This window comes from Camarhynchus parvulus, chromosome Z (assembly GCF_901933205.1).
Source record: "Camarhynchus parvulus chromosome Z, STF_HiC, whole genome shotgun sequence".
NCBI classification, from domain to species: domain Eukaryota; kingdom Metazoa; phylum Chordata; class Aves; order Passeriformes; family Thraupidae; genus Camarhynchus; species Camarhynchus parvulus.
This window is the reverse complement of record NC_044601.1, coordinates 46,404,716-46,426,159: the sequence shown is the minus strand read 5'-3', so window position 1 is coordinate 46,426,159 and position 21,444 is coordinate 46,404,716. Positions and strand designations below refer to the sequence as shown.

At 41.8% G+C, this 21,444-nt stretch overlaps 1 protein-coding gene across 2 annotated transcripts in view; it reads right to left on the bottom strand.

Moving 5' to 3' along the window:
- The window catches only part of IQGAP2 (IQ motif containing GTPase activating protein 2), a 124,023-nt gene extending 117,046 nt beyond the window's left edge, over nt 1–6,977 (bottom strand). For both annotated transcript variants that reach the window (XM_030969296.1, XM_030969297.1), the window contains exon 1: nt 6,874–6,977. In XM_030969296.1, the coding sequence (XP_030825156.1) occupies nt 6,874–6,919 (46 nt within the window). In that variant the 5' untranslated portion in view covers nt 6,920–6,977. The remainder of the gene's footprint in view (nt 1–6,873) is intronic.
- Nucleotides 6,978–21,444: the final 14,467 nt, after the last annotated feature.

The window sequence follows — 21,444 nt, the reverse complement described above, 5'->3', positions numbered from 1 at the left end:
ACTTGTTCCACCAGCAGAGTTGACTGAAAGCACACTCAAAACCACAGTTTCAGGGTGAGGTTCCAGAGCAATTTTAACACCTCTAAACTCTGTCTGCCACAACCCCACCTGGCCAGAAAGTCCCCCTGCCTTGGCCAGCAAGTGAAGCTGTGAGATCTGCTGTCACCCCCTGCACAGACCAAAGGTGACTGCAAATCCAGCAATGCAAATCAGCTCTGCTAGGAGAGATTAGCTTCCTGACAGATGGGGTATTCATGCTGGCAAGAGGTGAAGTTGTCTTCAGCAGCATGACAGAGCAGCTGAAGACAAGTTCATGCTGCTGAAACCTCACCAGCTGCAGCAAAGCAGGCGAGGGCATCCCAGTGCAAATAACACCAGTTACAAACAACATCTTATCAATGATGTTGACCCTAGACACGGGATCATATTCTCAAAAAATCTGTGTCCTTGGTTAGTTCAAGGTTTTTTTGCTTTGTTTCTAATACGTCAGCCAGAGTATCAGGCACAGGTAGCCCCATCACTCAGCTATGATTCCTCAAAACATCTTTGAAACAATGCCCTTAAAACACAAGTGAAACATTTACTGGCCTATAGTTCATTCCTACAACCCTGTGGAAAAGAAGTTGCCTTCATGAAGCACACTTCTGTACAGAGTTTGGGCATTTCCTATTCCAGCTGCCTCTGGATTAATCTGTGCTCTCCTCCCAGAAAAGGAGAGTCCAATCCCACAAATATAATCAGTTTACAGAGCAGTTTTATAAATCAAGCACAAGTGCAGGAAGTTATTATTATTTTCAGGAGGAACAGATAGTAGAGGATTGATAGCATGCATGACTACAAATTCCTCTACACACTTTGAAGCCTGGTAAGAGTTGCTTTAAATACCTTTGCTAGATGCCACAAAAGCTTTTACTGCACTTTCAAAGAAGCAGGTCAGAGTCCACAAGAGAGGACTGGCAGAGACCACATCCTTCATCACTCACTTTAGCAGAAGCCACGGACTGCTTAGCCTCATACACTGCTTGGCCCTATACACGAAGGCCAAGATAAGCATCTGAGATGAGGACAGTAGTTTCTAACAGCTTTGGAGCCTGGCTGGCAGACAGGACAGGACCACACCTGGAGGCAGAAAGTCTTTATGGGTTGGCAGCAGTTTGCTAGCTGCTGTGAGTCAGAGCTCTGAAGTGCTCCTTGAATCTGATTCCTGAAGAATTTCTATCTAGACGACCTCAGCTTGGGCAATAAGCGATAACAAAGAATTGACATAATCCCTCTGGATAAGTATTTCTTGCTAGTGCATATTCATTTGAGCGAAACAGTAATTTGTAATTTCAGCACTGAAATCAGCCATCAGCACAGGTTCTTAATGGCTGTTTATTTGCTTACACATTTCAAAAGGTATTTAGAAGCTAAGTGTTTCACTGTGTGGAGTTTATAGGACAGCCATCTGGTTTAGTACCCCATTCCCTCCCTCTCCTGCCACCTTACCAAGGCTGTTGGCTACCAGAGAAGACACTGCAGGCACTGCCTGCCCCACCAGCCTCTCACCACCACGGGCTGGGGCACTCTTGTCCTGCATCACAGCAACTGGCAAAACTCAACTGGAGTAGTGCCAGGGCAACATGTTGGTCTCCAGCACAACCCCATCCTTGTGTCAGATACTCAGCAGCCCACTTCTCCTCCCAGCTGTAAAAATAAGGCAGTATATGTTCAGCAAACCTCTTCAAAGCCCAGCTGGCACCACTCTGAAGGGAACATTGCTGTTTTCTGAAGGTGAACCTAAGTGCCAAGGTGCAGGAAGTGCTGACCCAAGAATGAGCTGTGCAGGACACAGCCCTCTCATCAGCCTATCTTATCAGTGATCAGCAAATGAGGCGTGTACAGCAGGCATCCCTCCCCAGGATGGGGGCACCTGGCCCCTGTCCCCCCAGGCATGGTCCCCAGGCCAGGGTGGGCACATCTCCTCCCCTGCCCAGTACCTGCACTGTCATTCCACAACATGCAGTAGTTCAAGGATACCTGTTCCACAAAAACAACGAAACAGCCTGAACAAGTGAAGCAAACACAGCAGGTTAATAATTTCCTGCAAGGAGCAAGCACAGGAGAGCACACTTGCTTATCATCGTACTGAAATATGACCCACCAGTCCTGCCTGTCACTGACAGGCTTTTTTTTTTTTTTCTAATGTAGGGTTATTCCTAGTAAAACATAGTCAGCTTGAACCAGCAACAGTATCGAGCAAACTTTGAGCTGGAAAAATTATGTAACTAGCCCCACTTAACAGAAGAGGTGAGCTAAAATCCTGCACGCTTCCTATTCCCTGCCTCAAATATCAGACTTGATGTAGCACGCTCACATATGCTATAAATCCTGTTTCCAGTGCAATATTAATATTTCCTGTTTCAACAGCATTCAAGCAGCTTTAAGCATGCTCTAACATAGCTCTGTCCTTTCTTTACCAGCAGACTTCAGGGGAGACGAACCTGCTTTGTACAAAAAGCACACAGAGAACCACTCCTACCAAGTGAATTATGTGCACTTGGTTAAACAAAGCAGTTAAACTTTTTGAGTTCTCATTCAGCAGTTTAATTATTAGCAACCTACAAAAAGAGTGGAAGAGATAAACAGTGTATTTGGTTGCCAAATAACACTCATCAATAAAAAAGGAGAAAAGTGTTCTCATAAGTCACAGGCACTACAAGAAAGCATACACCCAAAAGAATATATATGCATAGGACACAGCAAAACTTTTTTATTTTTAAGTTTCAAAAAACTTTTTGAAAAAACAAAATCCCATCTGTTTTCACTTAGGAAAATCCTATGGAACTTTTACCAAAAGACATTTCCCCCTTTTTAGACTGAAAAAGAGTCATTTGTTTTGCTGCACTTACTAGACATGCAGACAAATTTATAGTGTTTTATGTTAAAAGCTTTTCAAAAAGCCACTGGTTTGCAAACTTTCACATCCTGCTGAGCAAAGAAGCTAGGTATAGTTTCATAGAGAGGCGTAGGCTGTGTTTCACTTCAGGTTTGCCCTGCCTGTTTCCACAGGCAGAGCAGCACTCCCTCATGAAGCTTCATGCTGCTTATGTCTCATCTCCAAACTCCTAGTGCCAAACAGTAGCAATTCTGGGAGCCAGCACCAGAAGCACAAGCAACACCCTCATCACTGGATACCAAAATCTGTTTTCCCCTGTTTTAACCCATCATCCATGTCCCATGAAGCTAGCTTTCTGACCTCAGCAGCACAGGTGAAGACTTCTTTGTGTCTCCAACAGAAGCATCTGCTGATGTTGGACACCTAGCTCAGTAGACAGGGACTCAGGGCATTCAATATTAATTCAGCTACTCTGAGCATGTTAATGCCTAAAATCCTTTTCAAATCCAGACACTCACTCTCTGTAGCTTCACTACATTCCTGGAAATGCAGTGAAGCCTTTCAGATAGTTCACAACAACTTAAACATTTGTTTCTGCACACAGATTTCAGGGAAAACTAGCTATAAAGGAGCTGAGAAGGTCAGGAAATGAGCATTCTCAAAGATACACCATTGCCTGATTTGGTGTTTTCCCATGTTCAGTCTGTGAGGCACATCTGAGATTTATACTTTTTTCATCTTCATAATCTTCCACAGTTATAAAAATGGCTCATACCTCTAGTTGTAATAGAAGTCCCAATTCTCTGCAGTTTTGTGAACCTCTGCCTCTGATTATGCTGGGATTGAGAAATAAACCAGGCAACAGCTGTAGCCAGACTGGAAACCACTACGTAAATTCAGTTGCAGTGTGCCTGTTAACACAGTTTCAGCTGGATAAACTGGCTTCGTTGTAATTTGACGTTCTCACTTGAATTGGCACTGGAGATAAATATCTGTCTGAAGGGCTCGGTGGAGCACCAACAGAAATCTCTTCTGCATCTCTTTTAAGCTATTGACAGCAAGCAGAGCTGGAGGCATCTTTCAACAAGTGGTCCAGGAAGCCACAAAACTTTTGCCCTAATATGCCAAGGGAAGGCTCCAGGAGTTTGCTCTGAGCCTTGATTCTCCCATAAACCATGCTCATCTTGAACTAGCACCAACCCAGAAAGGGACTGTCTTGTTTGATTTCATTCACCAATTTCCTGACTTTAAATATGGAAATGATCAGCTCTAAGATTTTTTTTTCCTAGATGTTTTTGTGCCACTATATCAGCAAAGCTTGTAATGTACAACATCTTTCAAGTTCAGGATATGTCTCCCAGTGAAATGCTACTCATAATCATGTGCCAGTTTATATAGTACCTGGCAGAAAGTTATGACAGTAAAATGCTAACATTCTTCAGAGCAATATACAAACTCTGCTAGGAACTTGAAGCCAAAGTCAAAAGTCCAAGTTAAGTTAAATGTTTAAAACAGTTCTAGGTCACTAAAGCAAGCGGTCTTAGAAATCTGATAGCCTAACTTGGACAACTTATTAACTCCTTAGGAAATCCATCCACTCCTTAGATGTGGTGTTCTCAACAAAGGGAACTGTTTGTCAGTAATCCAAAGATCCAAAGTGAAGTTTTAGTTACGTAGGGAACCTGCAACTTATGATGGGCTTTCATAAGAGCTCGCATAACACCAGTGTTAGTTTTCTAGTTAGGGAGCCTTTTCTTTTCTTGGTTTTGTTTTTTTTTTATTTGGTTTTCTTTTTAAGGTGCTGGGTCTCTTTGCTTCTCAAAATGGCAGCCAAATGCAATGCAGATAAAATGTATGTATTTCTCTAAACACAGGCTAAAAAACCCAAACATGCACCTCAACTTGTCACTACAGACAAGGCTATGGCTTGTTCTCTAAAGTATGGAGATCTCCATGGAGTTTTTTGGTGTATTTTTTTAAATATTGCCATCAGCGTGGCATATTTCAAGAGCCTTTGCCTACTCTCTTGAAAGGAATATAATTTCAAAGGTTTCTGCAGCAAAAATTGCGCTCCAAAAAGAAGTGGATGCAGTGTGGCACAGCAGCCACAGCTTCTCACTCAGGGAAGGACAGAATTACTACCCGATCCCAAGCAAGCAGAAGTTACTGGTCAGAGGGGAGGCACCATTAGAAAAGACAAATGTACTCTCATTCACTCTTGTACCTGGGGCAGAGAGACCTGACACCAAGACTGGCTACAGCTCAGAACATGAACATCCCCATGGCAACGAGAACAAAATGCTCTCATCTACCATAGCAAAGCATAAGCACTGAGAGGATAGACCATATCTTCAAAACTGTATTTAGTGTCCTAATACACGGTCATTCTTACCCATAATAATTGAGGGTTACAATCCATGAAATACTCTGAGCAGCTCTGGCAATAAGGTAATTCCATCCTCAGCACCCAGGCAGGAACAAGACTCAAAGGATGAGCCCTTTGCTTTAAGTCAAAACCTAATCTTTGCCTTTATCAGAAATCATGACACACAGACTTCTACCCGTCCAGACCCACATATCCTAAGACCAGCCACGCCAGATCTACACAGGAAAGCCCCTGCTGCTGGAGTCCTGATGGGCATACAACAAACATTTCCCCATCTCTACAAGATGGGCAGTATCCAAGCTGAGGCTGGAGCATGATGCTGCACACCTGGACACTGCCAAGCTACTTGTGCAATGGCACAAGCAGCTGGGAGGACTGGTTTCACAAGCAATATAGTCACCTTTGCTAACACAACACCACGGGCACTCAGACTATGCCTGTAGTGAACATATACCTTCACAAGGATGTAATCCACCTACTGGGTAAAACGAAAAATGAAACCTACAGGCAGGTTCCACAAGCTGCCCCAATAGAGGACATCAATAGGGTGAATCAGTCATCAAGGAGGAGAAATGCTCAGAAGAGCATGGCATCCTGCAAGCTGAAGGTCTTACTGCCAAGCTTTTTCTGCTTGTCTTAGGTGGAATCTAGGTGGCCCTTAGCACTGTTAAGGAGTTTTGTGTTTCTTTCTAAAGGGAGGTTTCAAAACCGGTTTTAGACAAAGCCACTACGATAAGAACTGGGTAGTCGCTCATTAGACAACGGGATGCCAGGGTTGTTGAGAACTTTGCAAATCATTTGTGTGTTCCCATTTTTCAATGCCTGAAGTATCAGAGGCATTTCTTGTAGGAATGGCACAGCCACGGGCTTGCGCTGCTCTGCCCCACAAGAGCCAGGAAAAGCACAGGCTGGTGCAAGATCCCAGCGCGGCACAGCACGGGCGGGAGAGACCAGCAGCAGGAGGAGGCAAGGTGCTTCAAGGGTTTTCCTTAAACAAACGTTTGGGAAGTAAATACACCACCTCCGAAAAGAAATGCCTGGTAGCTGCACGGTCTCTCCCCACATCCCAAGTACTTCAGAGTTGCAAAGGTCTAAGACAAAGTTATAAAACTAGAAAGCAAAGGTTTAATTTTATAATCCGAAATTCCGAAGTGATAATCCAAAGGTTACCAAATTACAACCTGAAACGGCAGTCATAACTCAAGTTACGAAGTTAAAACCCAAACCCATACCTGTAACACCAAGTTACAACACTAAAACCCGAAGCTCGACCTCTAATCTGAAACTCCCGAGCTGCAATGCGGAATTACAGCTATAATCCATTCACAAAGTTACAGAACAAAACGCAGCCCCGTGAAAACCTGTTCAAAACCCAGCCGGAGCCGGCTGCGAACTAACTCAAAGGAGCCGGAGCGCTGCGCGCTGCCGCAGAGTCTGCTGGGCGGGTTTTATTTTGCCTCAACTCGCTCTTTTAAACCGAGAAAGCAGCAAGGCAGTGGGAAATAAAAATAAAAAAAAAAAATTTAAAAAACCCACAAAAAACCAACCCAAACAAAACCCAAAAAACCCTGAGAAGAGGTCCCAAAACGCCCCCCAGGACCCCACTCACAGCCGTAGTGGGGCCGCTGCAGGGACGCCAGCTCCTCATGGTGCATCCTGCCGCCGCCGGGAGGGACGGCGCCGGCCCCCGCCCGCCCTTCTTATGCGCGGCCCGGGCCCCGCTGATTTGCTGCGCCCGCGGCCGCGCCGCCCCGCGCCGCGCCGGGGCCACCCGGGGCGGGCCGGCGGGGCCGCGGCGGCCGGAGCGCGGGGAGAGCGCGGCGGGCGGGGGAAAGTGCGGAACGGCAGGGGAAAGGGGAGGAAGAAAGTGAGAGATGAGGGAAAGAACAAAACAAAACAAAGAACAACCCCGAACAAACAACAACAACAACAACAAGGTAGAAAAGCGCCAGGTCAGAAAGTAGAAAAAGAAGGGAGAATAAATCAAGACGTATCAAAAAGGAGAAAAATCCCCCCCCCACAAAAAAATCCCACAAACAAGAAAAACAACAAAAAAAAAAAAACCAAACAACCAAAAACACAAGAACCCAAACCCCAAAGCAAAGGAAAAAAAATCAACCAAAACCCCCAAAACCACAAAAAAAACCCCCAAAAGACCGCCAAACAACAACACAACAAACTAAAACCCAAAAAAACCAACCAAAAGGCAAGGCCCAGAGCAAAAACAAAAACCCAAGAGAAACAAAAACAAGAAAACACACAACACAACAAAACATACCCAACCAGCAAACCAAAAAGTAAAGCAGAAAGAAATTAAATCCGCTCTCCCCAAGAGCTGGCGAGACAAGGGGGGAAAAATTCAAGCAAAACAAACAACAAAAGCAGAACAACCCCCGCTCCCAAAAAACATAACAGAACAAAACAAAACAAAATGAGTACAAAAAGAGTCCTAAAATCAAATAGCGGAAACCCTTCCCTCCCAAATGCAGCAAAGAACCCCAAACCAGCAATCCATGCAAACCCTCTGAATAAAAGGGAAACAAACAAAAAAACACCACCCCAAAGCACCAAACAATTTAAATAAACCAAATTCCACGGTGTAGAAGGCCAAGGAATCTCCCCTGTGGTGTTTTGGCAGGGTGGACTCAGAAGAGAGGTGAAGAACCAAGCCTAAGACTCCCTCCTGTAGTTGTGCTGTTTCAAAAAATTCTCACTCCCCACAAGCAGCGATTCTGCCAAACCGCAAAGCCATCACCATGACCTGCAGGGCACTTCTGGAGTTGGGTGTACTTGTGTGGACCTGTCCCATGTTGCTGCTCCTTTCTAAGGAGTTTTGTGAGGGAGCTAGGCATGTTCCTCCATTTGAGACTACTCTCCAGGGTGTCTCTGTCAGAGAGGGCTTGATTTTGGACAGCTGAGCAGCAAATCCATGAATCAATGATTCACGTTTTGGGGCCACATGTTCCCAGGTCACTATGAAATGCACCTGAAGTTGGTTTCTCAAATTGCACTGCATTACAGGGCAGGACTATATCCTCTCGAAAGTCACTATGCCCATACTATGAAGTTTTATGGAAGACAGGATGAGGTAGTGCCTCTGCACAGCCACAGCCTGCCCGTGGGACAAAATGCAGCTGAGCATGCTTGTATTTTAATGACATGTACCAGGTGGCTCTTAACCTGTGTTTGCAGGTTGTCTGGAAGATTTTAGTCATTTGTGTTTCAAAATAAAACACTGCTGGATCTGTAGAGTCTCCTCTGTGGCTGGGCACAGCTCACTGAGGTAGGGAAAGACACTCCTCATAGTACTTAAGGCATGGATTATTGAGGAAGAAAAGATTGACAGAGTAGGGGAGAAAACACCTAAGAGGAAACATTGTTCTTTTTCTTGAGGTTCTTTTGATTTCGTCTGTTCCCTTTTCCTCCGCTCCCTTTTCCTCTGTCCCCAGAGATCAGGGAGGATGACTTACAGCAGAGTTGTGTGATGTAAGCACCAGCAGAGCTGCAGTTCACGCTTGGCTTTCTGAATGCTTTCTTGAGTTTTAAACAAACACCCATTTACTTGCTTCTCCTCTTATATAAAAAAGTGGCTTCTACAATTTAAAGTGTTTATTGAAAATCTTGCATTTGCTTCAAATGACCATTTCTACAGCCTTTTACACTGTTACATAGCCTAAGTCAAGAATGTACTGTAGAACACTTTCTCCATCTCTTTTATCCTTTAGTCAAAGACAGATAATTCAAAGTTTTCTTTAAAATATATTTTTCTGACTAAAATCAAGGGGCTTTTCCCCCCTGAAAATCTTCATTTTGGCACAACTACATTGTGCTTCAAATGACAACACTTCTCTCTGAGAAATGCTTGGCCTGGTCTGCAGGTTGTGTAGATGTGGTGTGATACAGTAATGGAGGGGTCTCTGTCCTGAAGGAACAATCTGCCAAAGCCCCACAGAGTCTCTGTGTGATATTGCCAGTCTCTGGTGAGTTTTCTTATTCCCCTACCTGCTGGAAAGACAAGGGTGTGTGCAGGCATGGTGTCACACACACATGCATTGATTGACACCTTTGCTGAGAAAATGTTCCTCCCTGTCTCTCAGCCTCTGTGCCTGCAATGTGTCCCCACCCTCTTCCTCCTCCTCCATGGGTGTCCTTGGTCTAGGTTGGCACCAGCACTTTTGTCACTGCATGGCGACTCAGATAACTGTCCCAGACTGAAAAATAACTTTTTTCTCTTAGTAGGGTTATTTCTTAGGCCAGCAGTTAGTTTGTTGCTTTCACACAGTTGCCTCTTGAATGCAAGTGCCAGCTTAGAGCAGGGGGCAGACCAGGGTAAGAAATGAAACGCCAGGGTGGGGAGAAGCGAGAACGTTTTTTGGCAGCAGTACCTCTGTAATGCTTGCAGAACAACAGGCATGACAGAAACCAACTGCTCTCAGTGGGAACTGAGACAGGTAAAAGAATATTGGAGTAATAAGCAGCAGCCATGCAGGCCTGCTCATGACATTCTGCATTAGGTTTGTTAATCCCTGCTTTTCTGAGTTTAAGGGCAAATTCCATCAGCTGTTTGTGGTATGAAGATTTAAACACCTCTGGCAGGGACCAGGCAGAGAAGTTGCAGCCTGCCCCTGCAAACTGCTGGGTGCTCTGCATGGGGTGGGGAGCAGACCCTCTGCACCTCCCTCCTCTCCTTCTTCCTTCTTGGCCTTCCAAAGTCCTACTGCAGCTGTGACTGGCTGGAAAGGTTCCCTGCAAGAAAGGCTGTGCATTCTCCCACTTTCTTATGGGAACCCGAGTGCAGCAGAAGATTTAAAGTGAATCACAGATTTTAGGCAGCCTACACCAGAGCTAACACTATGGACACTACATCCTTTTTTATGAGCATACACAAGCACTCTACTTCTATATGTTACAAAGGAGCATGCACTAAAGAAATCAGTGTAGTCAGCTATCTAGAGTAAATGTTTGAATGTGAACATTTCCTGTTCATACTCTGGGTCCTTTAATGGAGCTTAAGATCAATGTCCTCACCATATTATCAAGGACACTGTACTGTGGATAACATGCTTCCCACTGCATTCATACTAACAATCCAGCTCCAACTTCCACACCTGCCTGTGAGGGACACCGTGCCCTAGTAGGGACAGAATGTGAGAGCCAGCTAGGAATGAATAGTCTGTATTTAAATACAACAACTCCGTGTTCAGAGGCAGCTCTGGACTGCTCCAAGTCTAGAGGGAAATAAGCTGAAAGAAGGGAGGGATAAAAATGTACCCTTCCTATAAATCATTGCCTGTACTTGGATCAAAAAACTACAGAGGCCTCTGCTACTTCAAGTTTTCTGACAGTCCTGTTGTGTACAGGGAGATTTTATATGGTGAAGGATATTGATATTTGAAATTCTTGGGTGGCTTATGTAGCAGTGACGCAAGTACATGCAGGTAATTAGAGACACTAGGCTTTTTGTTGGAAATAGAGGCTTTAATGTCACTTTTTCTGTGACAATACCTGAATTTGTTGTTACATCATGTGCCTTGGCTGGTTGCATTTGTCCTACAGAAAGGAAAACTGTGTTTGTTAATTTAAAAGAGGTTTTGTTTGGTGGCTTTGGTTTTGATTTGTTTGGGGTTTGTTGTTGTTGTTGTTGTTGTTTCCTATTAGCTATTGTAGAGAGAGTCCATATTCTTTTTAATTTTGCAGGAGAGAAAGCCTGGGCTGGAGAGATTGCCCTGGTGAGTGGGGAGCTGCTCCTTGGGCAGGTCAGCCTGAATCTCTGCAGCACAATACGGAAGAAGATTAGCTCCAGGCAGGCTCCCAGTTACTGCAAAGACCTTTTCAATGGTTTCCTTCTTACAGCTAATTAAAGGCTGACAAGCTTAAGCTGAACGTGCCACACGGTGCTTGTGCAGACCCAACACCAGTGTGTTGTAACCAAAAATGTCTTGCTGCCCCTTATGCTTCCAGGGAATGAACTGGTGGAATGAACTCAGTGCCTCAGGATCGTGGGAGGGGTTCCTCAGCCCTGCTGGATATCGGAAGTCACCAAAGTGATGGTGACTCACAGGGACATCAGCTGGTGTCCCCGTGTGCTGACAAGGATACTAGTGGGACTAGTGGGAACACCAGGTGAACCTAGACTAATAATTTTGCATACATTGCAGAGAAAAGGCCACAACTGCTGTGTTTATGAATTCAACTCAAAGGTCAAGAGGCGCTCAAGGCTATGTTAGGGAACACAAAATCAGGAAGTGTCCCCAGCACAGCTGCCTCTAAGGTTTGCTGTGGTTCTTGTAAGCAGCTGTCTCTGCAGGGAAAGGGATCAGCTCTGGGAATTGCGCTGGGTTACTGCCTCCCCCTCAGCACAGTATTCTTCTTATGCATTATTTATTATCATGAGGTAAGTAAACAATTAAGTCATCACATAATTGGCCATAGGGATCCTGGAGAAAATACAGACTGTGTCAGTGGGGAGACTGTATGTCCCCTGCTCAGAAAAAACAAGTGAGAGATATCACTTGCCTCTGTCCCCTTCCTTGTGTGCCTAGAAGAGAAAGGTGATGGTGCAACTCAGCCCTTACTTACCTTGATCTTATCTCAGCTCTTCCTTTCCAACAAGTGAGGGCCTGTAATCACAGCAGAAACCTTATTTTAAAAGGTATATTAAGTTCAAGCTAGACTGGAGCTGCGTCAGTCAAAGGATCCTAAAGAAATGTGAGATTTTACAAATTCAAAATATCATGGCAAACTGAATGGCAGGTTAAACAGAGATCTGTAATAAAAGAGATGAAGTGCCTTTTTCTCTCAGTAGGAATGATTCCTTCCCATTGTGGAAGTGATTTTTACTTCTCAAATGTCCTGGCATATGATTGGAGGCAGCACTAAACACCAAACCTCGATATTTAGAGGAACACATTCTTCAGATTTTGTAATGATTTCTAGGGTAAGACAAGGTAGTTGGAAATATGCCTAATTGAAATCTATTGGGCATCAATATAAATAAAAGAAACCAAATTATATTCTTATTTGATAAAATTGAAAACTCGTTTTTTAAAAGCAAAAGAAGCAGTCTGTGGGATGGAGGAGAAACAAACTGTGAATAACTTTGACCAAACTTGTAGAAAAAGAAATCTGAACATGTGTATTAAAAGGCATGTTAAAGTGTAAAGTGTTACATTGAATGTGTGTAAAATGGTGTATTTGTATAGCACTGACACCTGGAAAAGAAAACGTTTAAAGTAATTGCTTCAGTGTCAGAAATCTGTCTTCTTTCTGCACTTGCAAACCTCATGTTGTTTGCCTTAAAGCTCCAGCTGCCAAAGTAAGAAGGTGCTTAAGCACCCACACTTCAGTTGTTTGAGGAAAATAGCCTTTTTAGACCTCATGTTTTTAGAGAAAACTAGCAAATACAGTCCTGGAAATAGGAATAGCAGTATATCCTCCAGTGTTTTTGTCAGAAACACTTAGTGACTTCCAATTTAATAGTAAATCCAAGGATTTTTATTTCAAACACTGGCATGCTGGAGAAAGCAATATTGTGATTTCTCAGCAACTCTTCCCAGGCCCTAGATTGCATGTTACAAACTGGAGAAACACGGCTCGTGCTGACTGACAGAGCTGTGCTCACAGGGCTGTCTGTAGGGTCACATCATTATGTCAGTCATGGGACTAAGCTGACTTAATGTTCCTCATTGCTGCCCAAAAGCTGTGGTTTTCTTTTTCAGAAGCCAGCTCAGCTCCCAAAAAGCTGCTTAAGTGTAACAGAGGCTGGAGTGATGTGTTGTGTGCTGAAAGTGAGAAGCAGTAGTGGAGTGGCAATACCACATTACACCACAGCTTCTTGTGTCTACTTCTAATTGCCTAAATGTCATGCATCTAACATTACTTAAGGTGTATTTTGAAGGTGTACTTTTATATGCCCTTTCCTATCAGGTGAGGGCTCCCTCTGCTTTCCCCATCTGGGCAAGACTTTGTTAAATCTCCTCTGTCAAGGCACCTAAGAAACCAGTTTCTCTGCTTGAACAGGTTTTTCAAAAAAGGAGTATTTGTTCAAAATGTCTTGGACAAATGCCCTGGTTCCTGCAAAAGTGGCATGAGTTTAGCAAGACAGAGGTGGAAATCTTTCTGCCAGCACCCTGACAGAAAAGAGCTTTCTCCATTTGCCTGCTGGAATAAATATTTATTCATTTAACAGAGTACTTTGGAGTGGAGTGACTCTCCTTGTCTAGACGTAATGAATAACCATAAAAATGAATTCAGAACTGTTTGAAAGCAGGGAACATCTGTGGCCGGCTGCAGCTCAGGGATTCAGGAAAAAAGCATTCTTTATTGAGTTGGATGTAGCAAAACTAAGATCTTGATTGTTTCTTCACATGTTATCCACAAGCTATAAGTGGTTTGCCTGTGGCAGTGTTTCTTTTGGGGGGTGGGATTTTTATGGGGTTTGGAGTGGCATTTTTTTGGTTTTGTAACACAGCATCTGTGTGCTTCTTTGTGATTGCATGTGCTTAGCAATGTTTCCACTCCACTAAAAGTCTATGCATTATTCACTCATTAATGTTTTATTTATTTATTACTCTTGAGGCACAGCATTAGGAGCTTTGCATTTACAGCATACTGAGTGACAGCTAAGGCAACCCTACAACTATTTCTTGCCTGCCAACCGTTGCCCCACAGATAAAGCACAGGCTGAACTCCCATGGATTTCCACTAGATTAATTCTGGTTTTCTTATTTCCATCACTTTTTCCACTGGCACAGCTCCAGCCTTTTGAAAAGCTCCTCATTATTCACATTAGTGTAAAAAAATGAAGAACATGTCTAAAAGACTGACAAATTCAGGCTCCAGGAGGCTCAGCCAGGAGAGCTAATCCCAACATCCAGGACCCTTCACAGAGAACACAGCGTCGGCAGCCTCCTCTTATTTAAATCAAAATGGTTCCCATTTGAATTACACTTCGGGAAGAGTCTTTCTTGTTTTCCGAAAGGAAAACAGGTATTCCTCAGATAACCGGATTCCAAAACAGTTGTGTCTGTAGCACTAAAATGAGCATCTGAAAAATGAGCAGTGAAAAGTTAATCAGCATCTTGTGTAGGTTGGGGATCATCGGTATCCTGGCACTGGCTCCTTGGGTTATGGCAGCCCTGCTTGCATAGACCCCCAAAGCTGCCCCCAGTCAAGACTTGTTCCCCCAAAACATGTCAGAGATGAGCTAATCCCTGGGTAAGGACACTGCTCACCTGTCTCATAAGGTGTGTGCGCCTGGGTGAAGGAAGGATCTCAGTCTGCTGCTGAGCAGTGACAGATGGAACTCTGTGAGCTGTGTTAATAAGGTCTTTCCTGATCCTTCCATTAGTTATTTTTCCTGCTCCACCTGTAGGTCAGTTTGGCGATTGCACTGTTTCAGTGTGGACCAGTTTATTTTCCATAACCAGATTAGTGATGGTAAAATATGGTCCCTGAACAAGGTCAGTGTTAATGCTCTCACTGAGGGAAGATCCTGTGTCACTTTGAACAGGTAGTTTTCCTTGGCTTCAACATTTATGTAACAGTAACAATGCAAAGAAACCTAGTTAATTACATAGTTAATGACCTCTTAAACAGATGTCAGCTCTCACCTGTCTTTTTTTTTTTTGGTTTATGATCAGTCAATATCTCTGATATGCTTTTGGCATGCAAAGTCCAGAGTTTTACCCTGGGAACTGGGCTCCATTTGACCTTGTGTTCCTGTCTTCAATAATTACGTATTCTGTATGTCACAAAACACAGTATGGCAGTCCCACCAAAGATACAGAGTTAGAGTTCACATTAGCAGTGCAATACCAATATTACTGTAACTCAAAACCACATCAGCATCATAGTGTTCCTTTGTTCGACATTGGCATCTTTACTAACAGCTGTGATCATTCTTTTTTATTTCTTTTTTTATATTCAAATTTTAAACCCTCTGATTTTAGCTAAAGACTGAAGACTGAGTATCCTCCTGTATACTGAGAATTGAGCTGATGGGCAATTACTCTTGAGCAGCCTGAGCTTACTTTTCATATAATTGTACTGACCATTATAAAAACAGTTATTTCTGTAACTCCTTATAACTGAATAGGAGAGATAGGGAAACATATTCATAGACGACTGTTCCCAGACCTGTTGGATGGGAAAGAAACATGGGAAAAATGACCCTAACTGGTATGTAATCCTACATTCCAGGTGAAATGCCTTTCAGATAGTCTGGTTCTAACACCTGCACTGTAATGCTCTTTGTAGGCAGAATCTTGAGTTTGCAAGGGAGTCCATGGGTTATGTGGACAGCCAGCCAAAAATAAATTATGCAGAAAATACAAGAGTCCACCAGTGGCTCCACTTTCAGAACTCTTGCAAAAGTGGAGTAGTCTTAGTTTTATTTGATTTCTCATTCCTACTCTCTGTAAAGTCCAGTCTAACTGCAAAGTAAAGGATATTTTTATTTATAGTTGTGTACACCCTGAAAGTCCTGGGGTTAAGCGGTCTGCAATCTGTGTGGGCACAGAGTAAAGTTAAATGCATTATAAAGCAGATGTTGGAAAATTCACATTTCATATCTATTGCAATTATTGGCAAAAAGCTGTTGTTCTGCAATAATTGAACTCTGCATTATCATGAAACTTTTGAATTAAAGTGCCATTTGACTGGGGGAGAATAAAGATCAGATCTGTAGCTAAGACTGTATTTACTCAGAATTCAGCCAAGTTATCGGGATATCCAAGCAACATTTTAAAGTTTTGCAGCAAGCACTTCACAATTCATTCTTGCAGCTAAGTATTCTTAAGTACCTACTTTTTCAGCCCATAACAGTGTGTTTGAGGAATACTTCGACAATTTGTAATTCTGTGACTAGAAGTGCGACAGTCTGGCTGTTCTGAAGGATAGTGGAATTTACTCAAGAATTGATAAGGTTGGCACTAGTTTGTCTTTCTTTTTTCACAGCTGGAAACATTGCCTGGATTGAATAGCATGGGCGTTTCCAAATGTAGTTCAGTCAGGCATTTTTTCTTCCCAAGCTATTTAGTGCTTATGACTTCAGTCTGCTACAGTTGTGTGTACTAAAATCATCACTGAAGTCCTAATCAGATCAGTTAGGTTCACTGTGAGAGCCACAAGCAACATGGTGTGAAGTGCGTCTGCAGAAAGAGTGCATTAACTTGTGTACTGTGAAAGTTTACATATGGTGACACCAAAAAATGTACAGATTGGTATGAATTTCTGTTCAGCTTAATATTTTTAGGAAAGTCTCTGAAGAACTTCCAGCCAATACTTCTTATCTCTGTTGCCAATGTAAAGTGCTTTTAAAAAGTTCCAGAGATGAGTAAATTGGTTGCGGGGCAGTTTGGGTTAGATACTGATTTCATGCAATACATAATCTGTGTAACATTACAATTTTTATGGGTTAAATACAAATCACAGCCTAGCTGGCATCCTAGCAGAAAGCAAAGCATATGGAGGATTCATATGATCTATTTTAACATTTGTTCTCAGGGATATACTGTGCTGTATACCACAAAATGCCTCCCCCGCTTACCATTTGCATCCTTGGTCTCTATGCACTCACCTCAAAAAATGTGTAAATGAACTCTCACAAACAGACCATTCTGAAGTAAGTATCACCATTTCGATAGCATAGCTTTGTCAGCCAGGAGGATATATATATATATATATATATATATATATATATATATATATAACACACACACACACACATGTATAATATATATGCTTCCAAAATTCAAAAATCATTTGGCGGAATGCTGTCCTACAAGGCAAGTATCCTTCTTTGCAGGGTGATGTCCTGATGTCCTCCAACACAAGAGATGTCATCCAACACAAGATTCCCTGCTACTGAAGGTTTTCTAGAGACCATGTGATGTTTTTGAGAGGTAGCTGTGAAGAATATCTGCAGAAAACTGCAGAAAATAAGAACAGTATTTCTTCCCATAATGAGCCTAGAAGGCAAATCTCCACTAGAGAATGAAGTGTACCCTTCAAATGCAGATAGATGAGGATGCACACCTAAGGAGACTAAAAATATGAAATAGTACTTCTGCTGGTTGTGCTTAATAAATACAGAATGATATTTTCTATACTGTACCACAAAACAACCTAGTTGCTAAAGGACAGTCACAAAATCATGCATCCCCTTTGCAATTGGGTTTTGCCGACAGTACTCTTGCATGAGCTGAAAAATGTTTCAATTCACATGTAGCTTAAGTTTTCCCCGTTGGTGACACAGCTGAAGAGACTCATGTGTTCTGTTTAGTCCCTCATCTGTTTAAAAGGACCTATATTTGGAAATGTGTTTCCGATTTAGCCATGGAAATGTTAGAATATAAATAACTCAGCATTTTTTTGTTATTTTAAAGCTACCCTATTTGATCTGTTGATGCATTTTGGATGGCCAAAAAGCACAAATGCAATGAACTAGTAATTAATATTGTTGAAGTTCTGCTTCAGTTTTGGTGGTTTCTGGGGTGATTTTTTTGTGTATCTGGTGATTTGGGGCTTTTTTTTTTTTTGTTAGTATGTGTTTGTTTGGCCTTGTTGTTGGTAGTGGTTTTTTTCCCGTGAATCGGAAGTTCTTATGGAACCATAGTTTATTTTATAAATTTCCACTGGCCTTTCAGATTCATGGATCTTTATACTTTTCAGCAGCATGTTTTTACATTGAGTTAGACTAAACCCTTTTGTTGATAACATACTCCTGCAATGCAGTTATATACTGAAAGGCCAGGTGTCTATTTTGTGTAGTTATGTACCATAAGAACATGAATCCCAGATGGTTAACTATAGAACTTCGCCTCTTACAACCGTAGTAACTTTTACTCTACCTTTTTTTCACAGTCACTTAAACTCATTTAACTTTATTAACTTGTTTCATGTTTACTTTTACTATATGTTCAACTTCTACCACAGGCACTAAATATGAGATACATAGAGAACCATTGTAAAAGAACAATTAAGGTAAAAGAAATGTTTTTTTCTATAGTGGGTAGTGTAGCATCTTGTGGATAAAGAATAACAATATTCTGGCTATCATCACACCTGATATGTATTCATTGCAGAGAACATATCTTTATTTTAATATAGCAGAGCAAAAAATCATCCCCATTTATTAATCTGATGTACACTAAATAACTTTGCATTTGTTACACAGATGATAAATATTTTGCAGATAAATTTATAAACACTTCCACATTTTATAGATTTATACTGTACACAGTCATCCTACACAGAGCATGCCCTTTCACAAATATACAGACAGCTTTCCTCAGAAGACTTAATCAAAACACTTGGTCAAACATTTTGGAAGCTGGCAATCCTACACAGATGAGGATACTGGAAAGATGAGTTCACAATTGTACCGGCTGGACTTGAAATGAAAAATTCAGAACTCCAAAAGAGAGAATTTATCAAGGCACACACATGCAAACACATATATACAATAGTGATGACTGTAACCTGCTTTCCAGGCGCACACAGCAGTAAAGGAAACAAAGAAAGAAAGAAACAGAGATGTTAGGACCATTGCCAAGATCTTGATGCAGATTAGCAGATCTGAAGTCAAATTCCAACGTTCAAATGGCAATTCAACTTTAAAGTAGCTTGTTACCCGTATATACAATATGTACATGTTAAGTTGCATTGAGAAATGGAGATTGTCAGAAATGGTAATGATTTTCTTGACAACACATGGCCACTGACATACCTGTGTGTTTGTACACTGAAGACTGCTTGAAAAATGGTATGGCCAGTTGGCTCAGAGCAGTTGGAAATTTGAGTGGAAGTTTAGAAGCAGAAACTGGGGACAGAAAATAACTGCAAAAAACTAGGAAAGAATACATGTTTTCCTTCTGTTGCTTAGCATTAGAAAATGCTAACGGGTTTTTAAGATGATCAGTAACTCGAAAATGCCAATAAATTGCAGTGGAAGCAAAGAACAAGTTTTTGAGAAAATCAGTAGCTTTACCATACCACTAAGTTGCAGTGAAGACCAAGAGCCCTATTTTCTGTACCTCATCCTTGATACCTGACTTCTGCACATATGTCATTATACTGCAATGGAAACTGCCCACTTAAAAAAACATCTCATTTTGTACTGTATATTCCTGCATATATTTGAGGGCAAGCATGGGATACAATTTAGTTGTCACAATATTGTGCAGCTGAAGGTAATACAACATTTTTTAAAAGTTTAATTTGGGTTTTTAATAAAATATTCTGTAGAAAATGATTAAAAGAAGTTGCCAGTTGATTCATTTAGCTTGTAGCATTGGTATTGAAATCCTTTTAATGTTTGTGAAGAACTACATTCATAGGAAAAACAAGGCTAAAATTATTAATCTTAAAAAAAGGGCTGAAAAAACACATTTCTCTCACAATAGCAATTGCAGCATGGCAGTATACACAGTCATATACCTCATATATTTGAAAGACAAAGCTCCTGACCCTAAAAAATTGCTTCACTGATTTAAATAGGGATCAGATTACACATACAAAGCTTCTGACACGTAACACTTTGTAGGATCCTAAACCACCTGCGGGACAATAAATGCAGGCAGACACTAGCATCTTGGGGCATTTTTTGAATTCTTATAAATGAGCTAGCTTTCCTACAGTGCTAATTTCATGCCTGCTCTCAATTTTTGTTAGCAGCAAATGTCAATTTAGCCTTTCATTTCATTAGTGAAGCACTAAAGGAATCAGTCACCATATTAAGACGATTGGTAGCAGGAAGGAACAGGAAAGCACTAAAAGGTTTGTCCAAAAGAGATGATGGGAGGTTGCGTTTTTGAAGTAGCTCTTTAAATATTCTCATTTTTTCTCCCAAGCCATTGATTTTAATCTATGTTTACACATTTCCGTATAAAACGTAGTACTATCTACTGCTGCTGTAGATTTGAATGACAATTTTCTACTTAAAACTGCCTGTTTGTGATCACAATTAGAAACACTATGCTATGGTTTCATTCATTCCATATGTTTACTCATTGGAAAGGTCTCCTCCTTTCCAAAAGAACTATCATGCAAGCCTTGCTACCCTTTCTTAGCCTCCTCCCAAAGGTTTCATAAGCATTGGTATTTAGTTTATCAACTCAAAGGAGACATGGGGATAAAAAAGAATAGCAAGCTGCTTCGGTTGGTTGGTTTGTTTGTTTCAATCTTATTATAGAGCTGGCTTTCCTACAGCAAACATACGTTCTTTCCTGTGAAAGGAATATGCCCTTTCTTCTGCTTTCTTACTTCTGTAGCATGAGTGCATGTCCCCTACCAAAGGAAGAATACTGCAGAGTGAACATCCTGAAAAGAGCAAAGAAGAAATGTAGCAGATGCCAGAGCTTTTGGAAGAGTTCTTTCCACTGTCACTGGTCCGTGGGTATGTGCGGCTATTTTCATCCTGGATTGGCTTCATTTATAGTATCCATGACTTTATATGGCACTAATTACTGTAGAAGATCTTCATGGGTGTTAATCATTAATTGAAAAACACCCTGGCAATGGCTCTGTTTCAGGCTGATCAAAAATTGCTGATAAGAACAGTAGCAGATAACTCTTTAACCACATCACTAGAACAAGGGCAGCCATATATGCAGAAACAATGAAAAACATACAATACAGAATATCACAGACATTTTCTCATACATTACACAGAAATTAGCATGTTGATATCCCCATGGACCATTTTGAAGGCCTTTTGGTTGAATAAGACAAAATTCATAGCTTTTAGGAGTTTATGTATCTGAGAGTGCTGTGTGTCCTAGTCACTGGAACACCAGTGCCTTTGCATGATGTGCTGTTTTGCTGTTTGGCACAGTGTGATGGGGAAGGAGGGTGGGCTGGGCAGACAGGGGAAGGCAACAGCCAAGTCAAAGCTCATTTTTCAGATCATTTCAGGAATCCCCTTCCAATGACTGGAAGCTAATGGCCAGTTGAGATGACTCTTGGCGTCCCAACAATTTTGCACATGAATAAGTAAAGGTTTCTGCACAAGGAATGGAGCAGGATGTTATTTGTGTTCAAAGCATAATGCACAATGAAGAAAGTAACACTGTCATGGAAAAAGAGATGAGAACATGGTTTGTAAGTTTAAGATTCATCTGTGTTATAGAGATGTGTGTGTCCACTCACCCACATATGTGTTTACTTCTAACTGTGTACT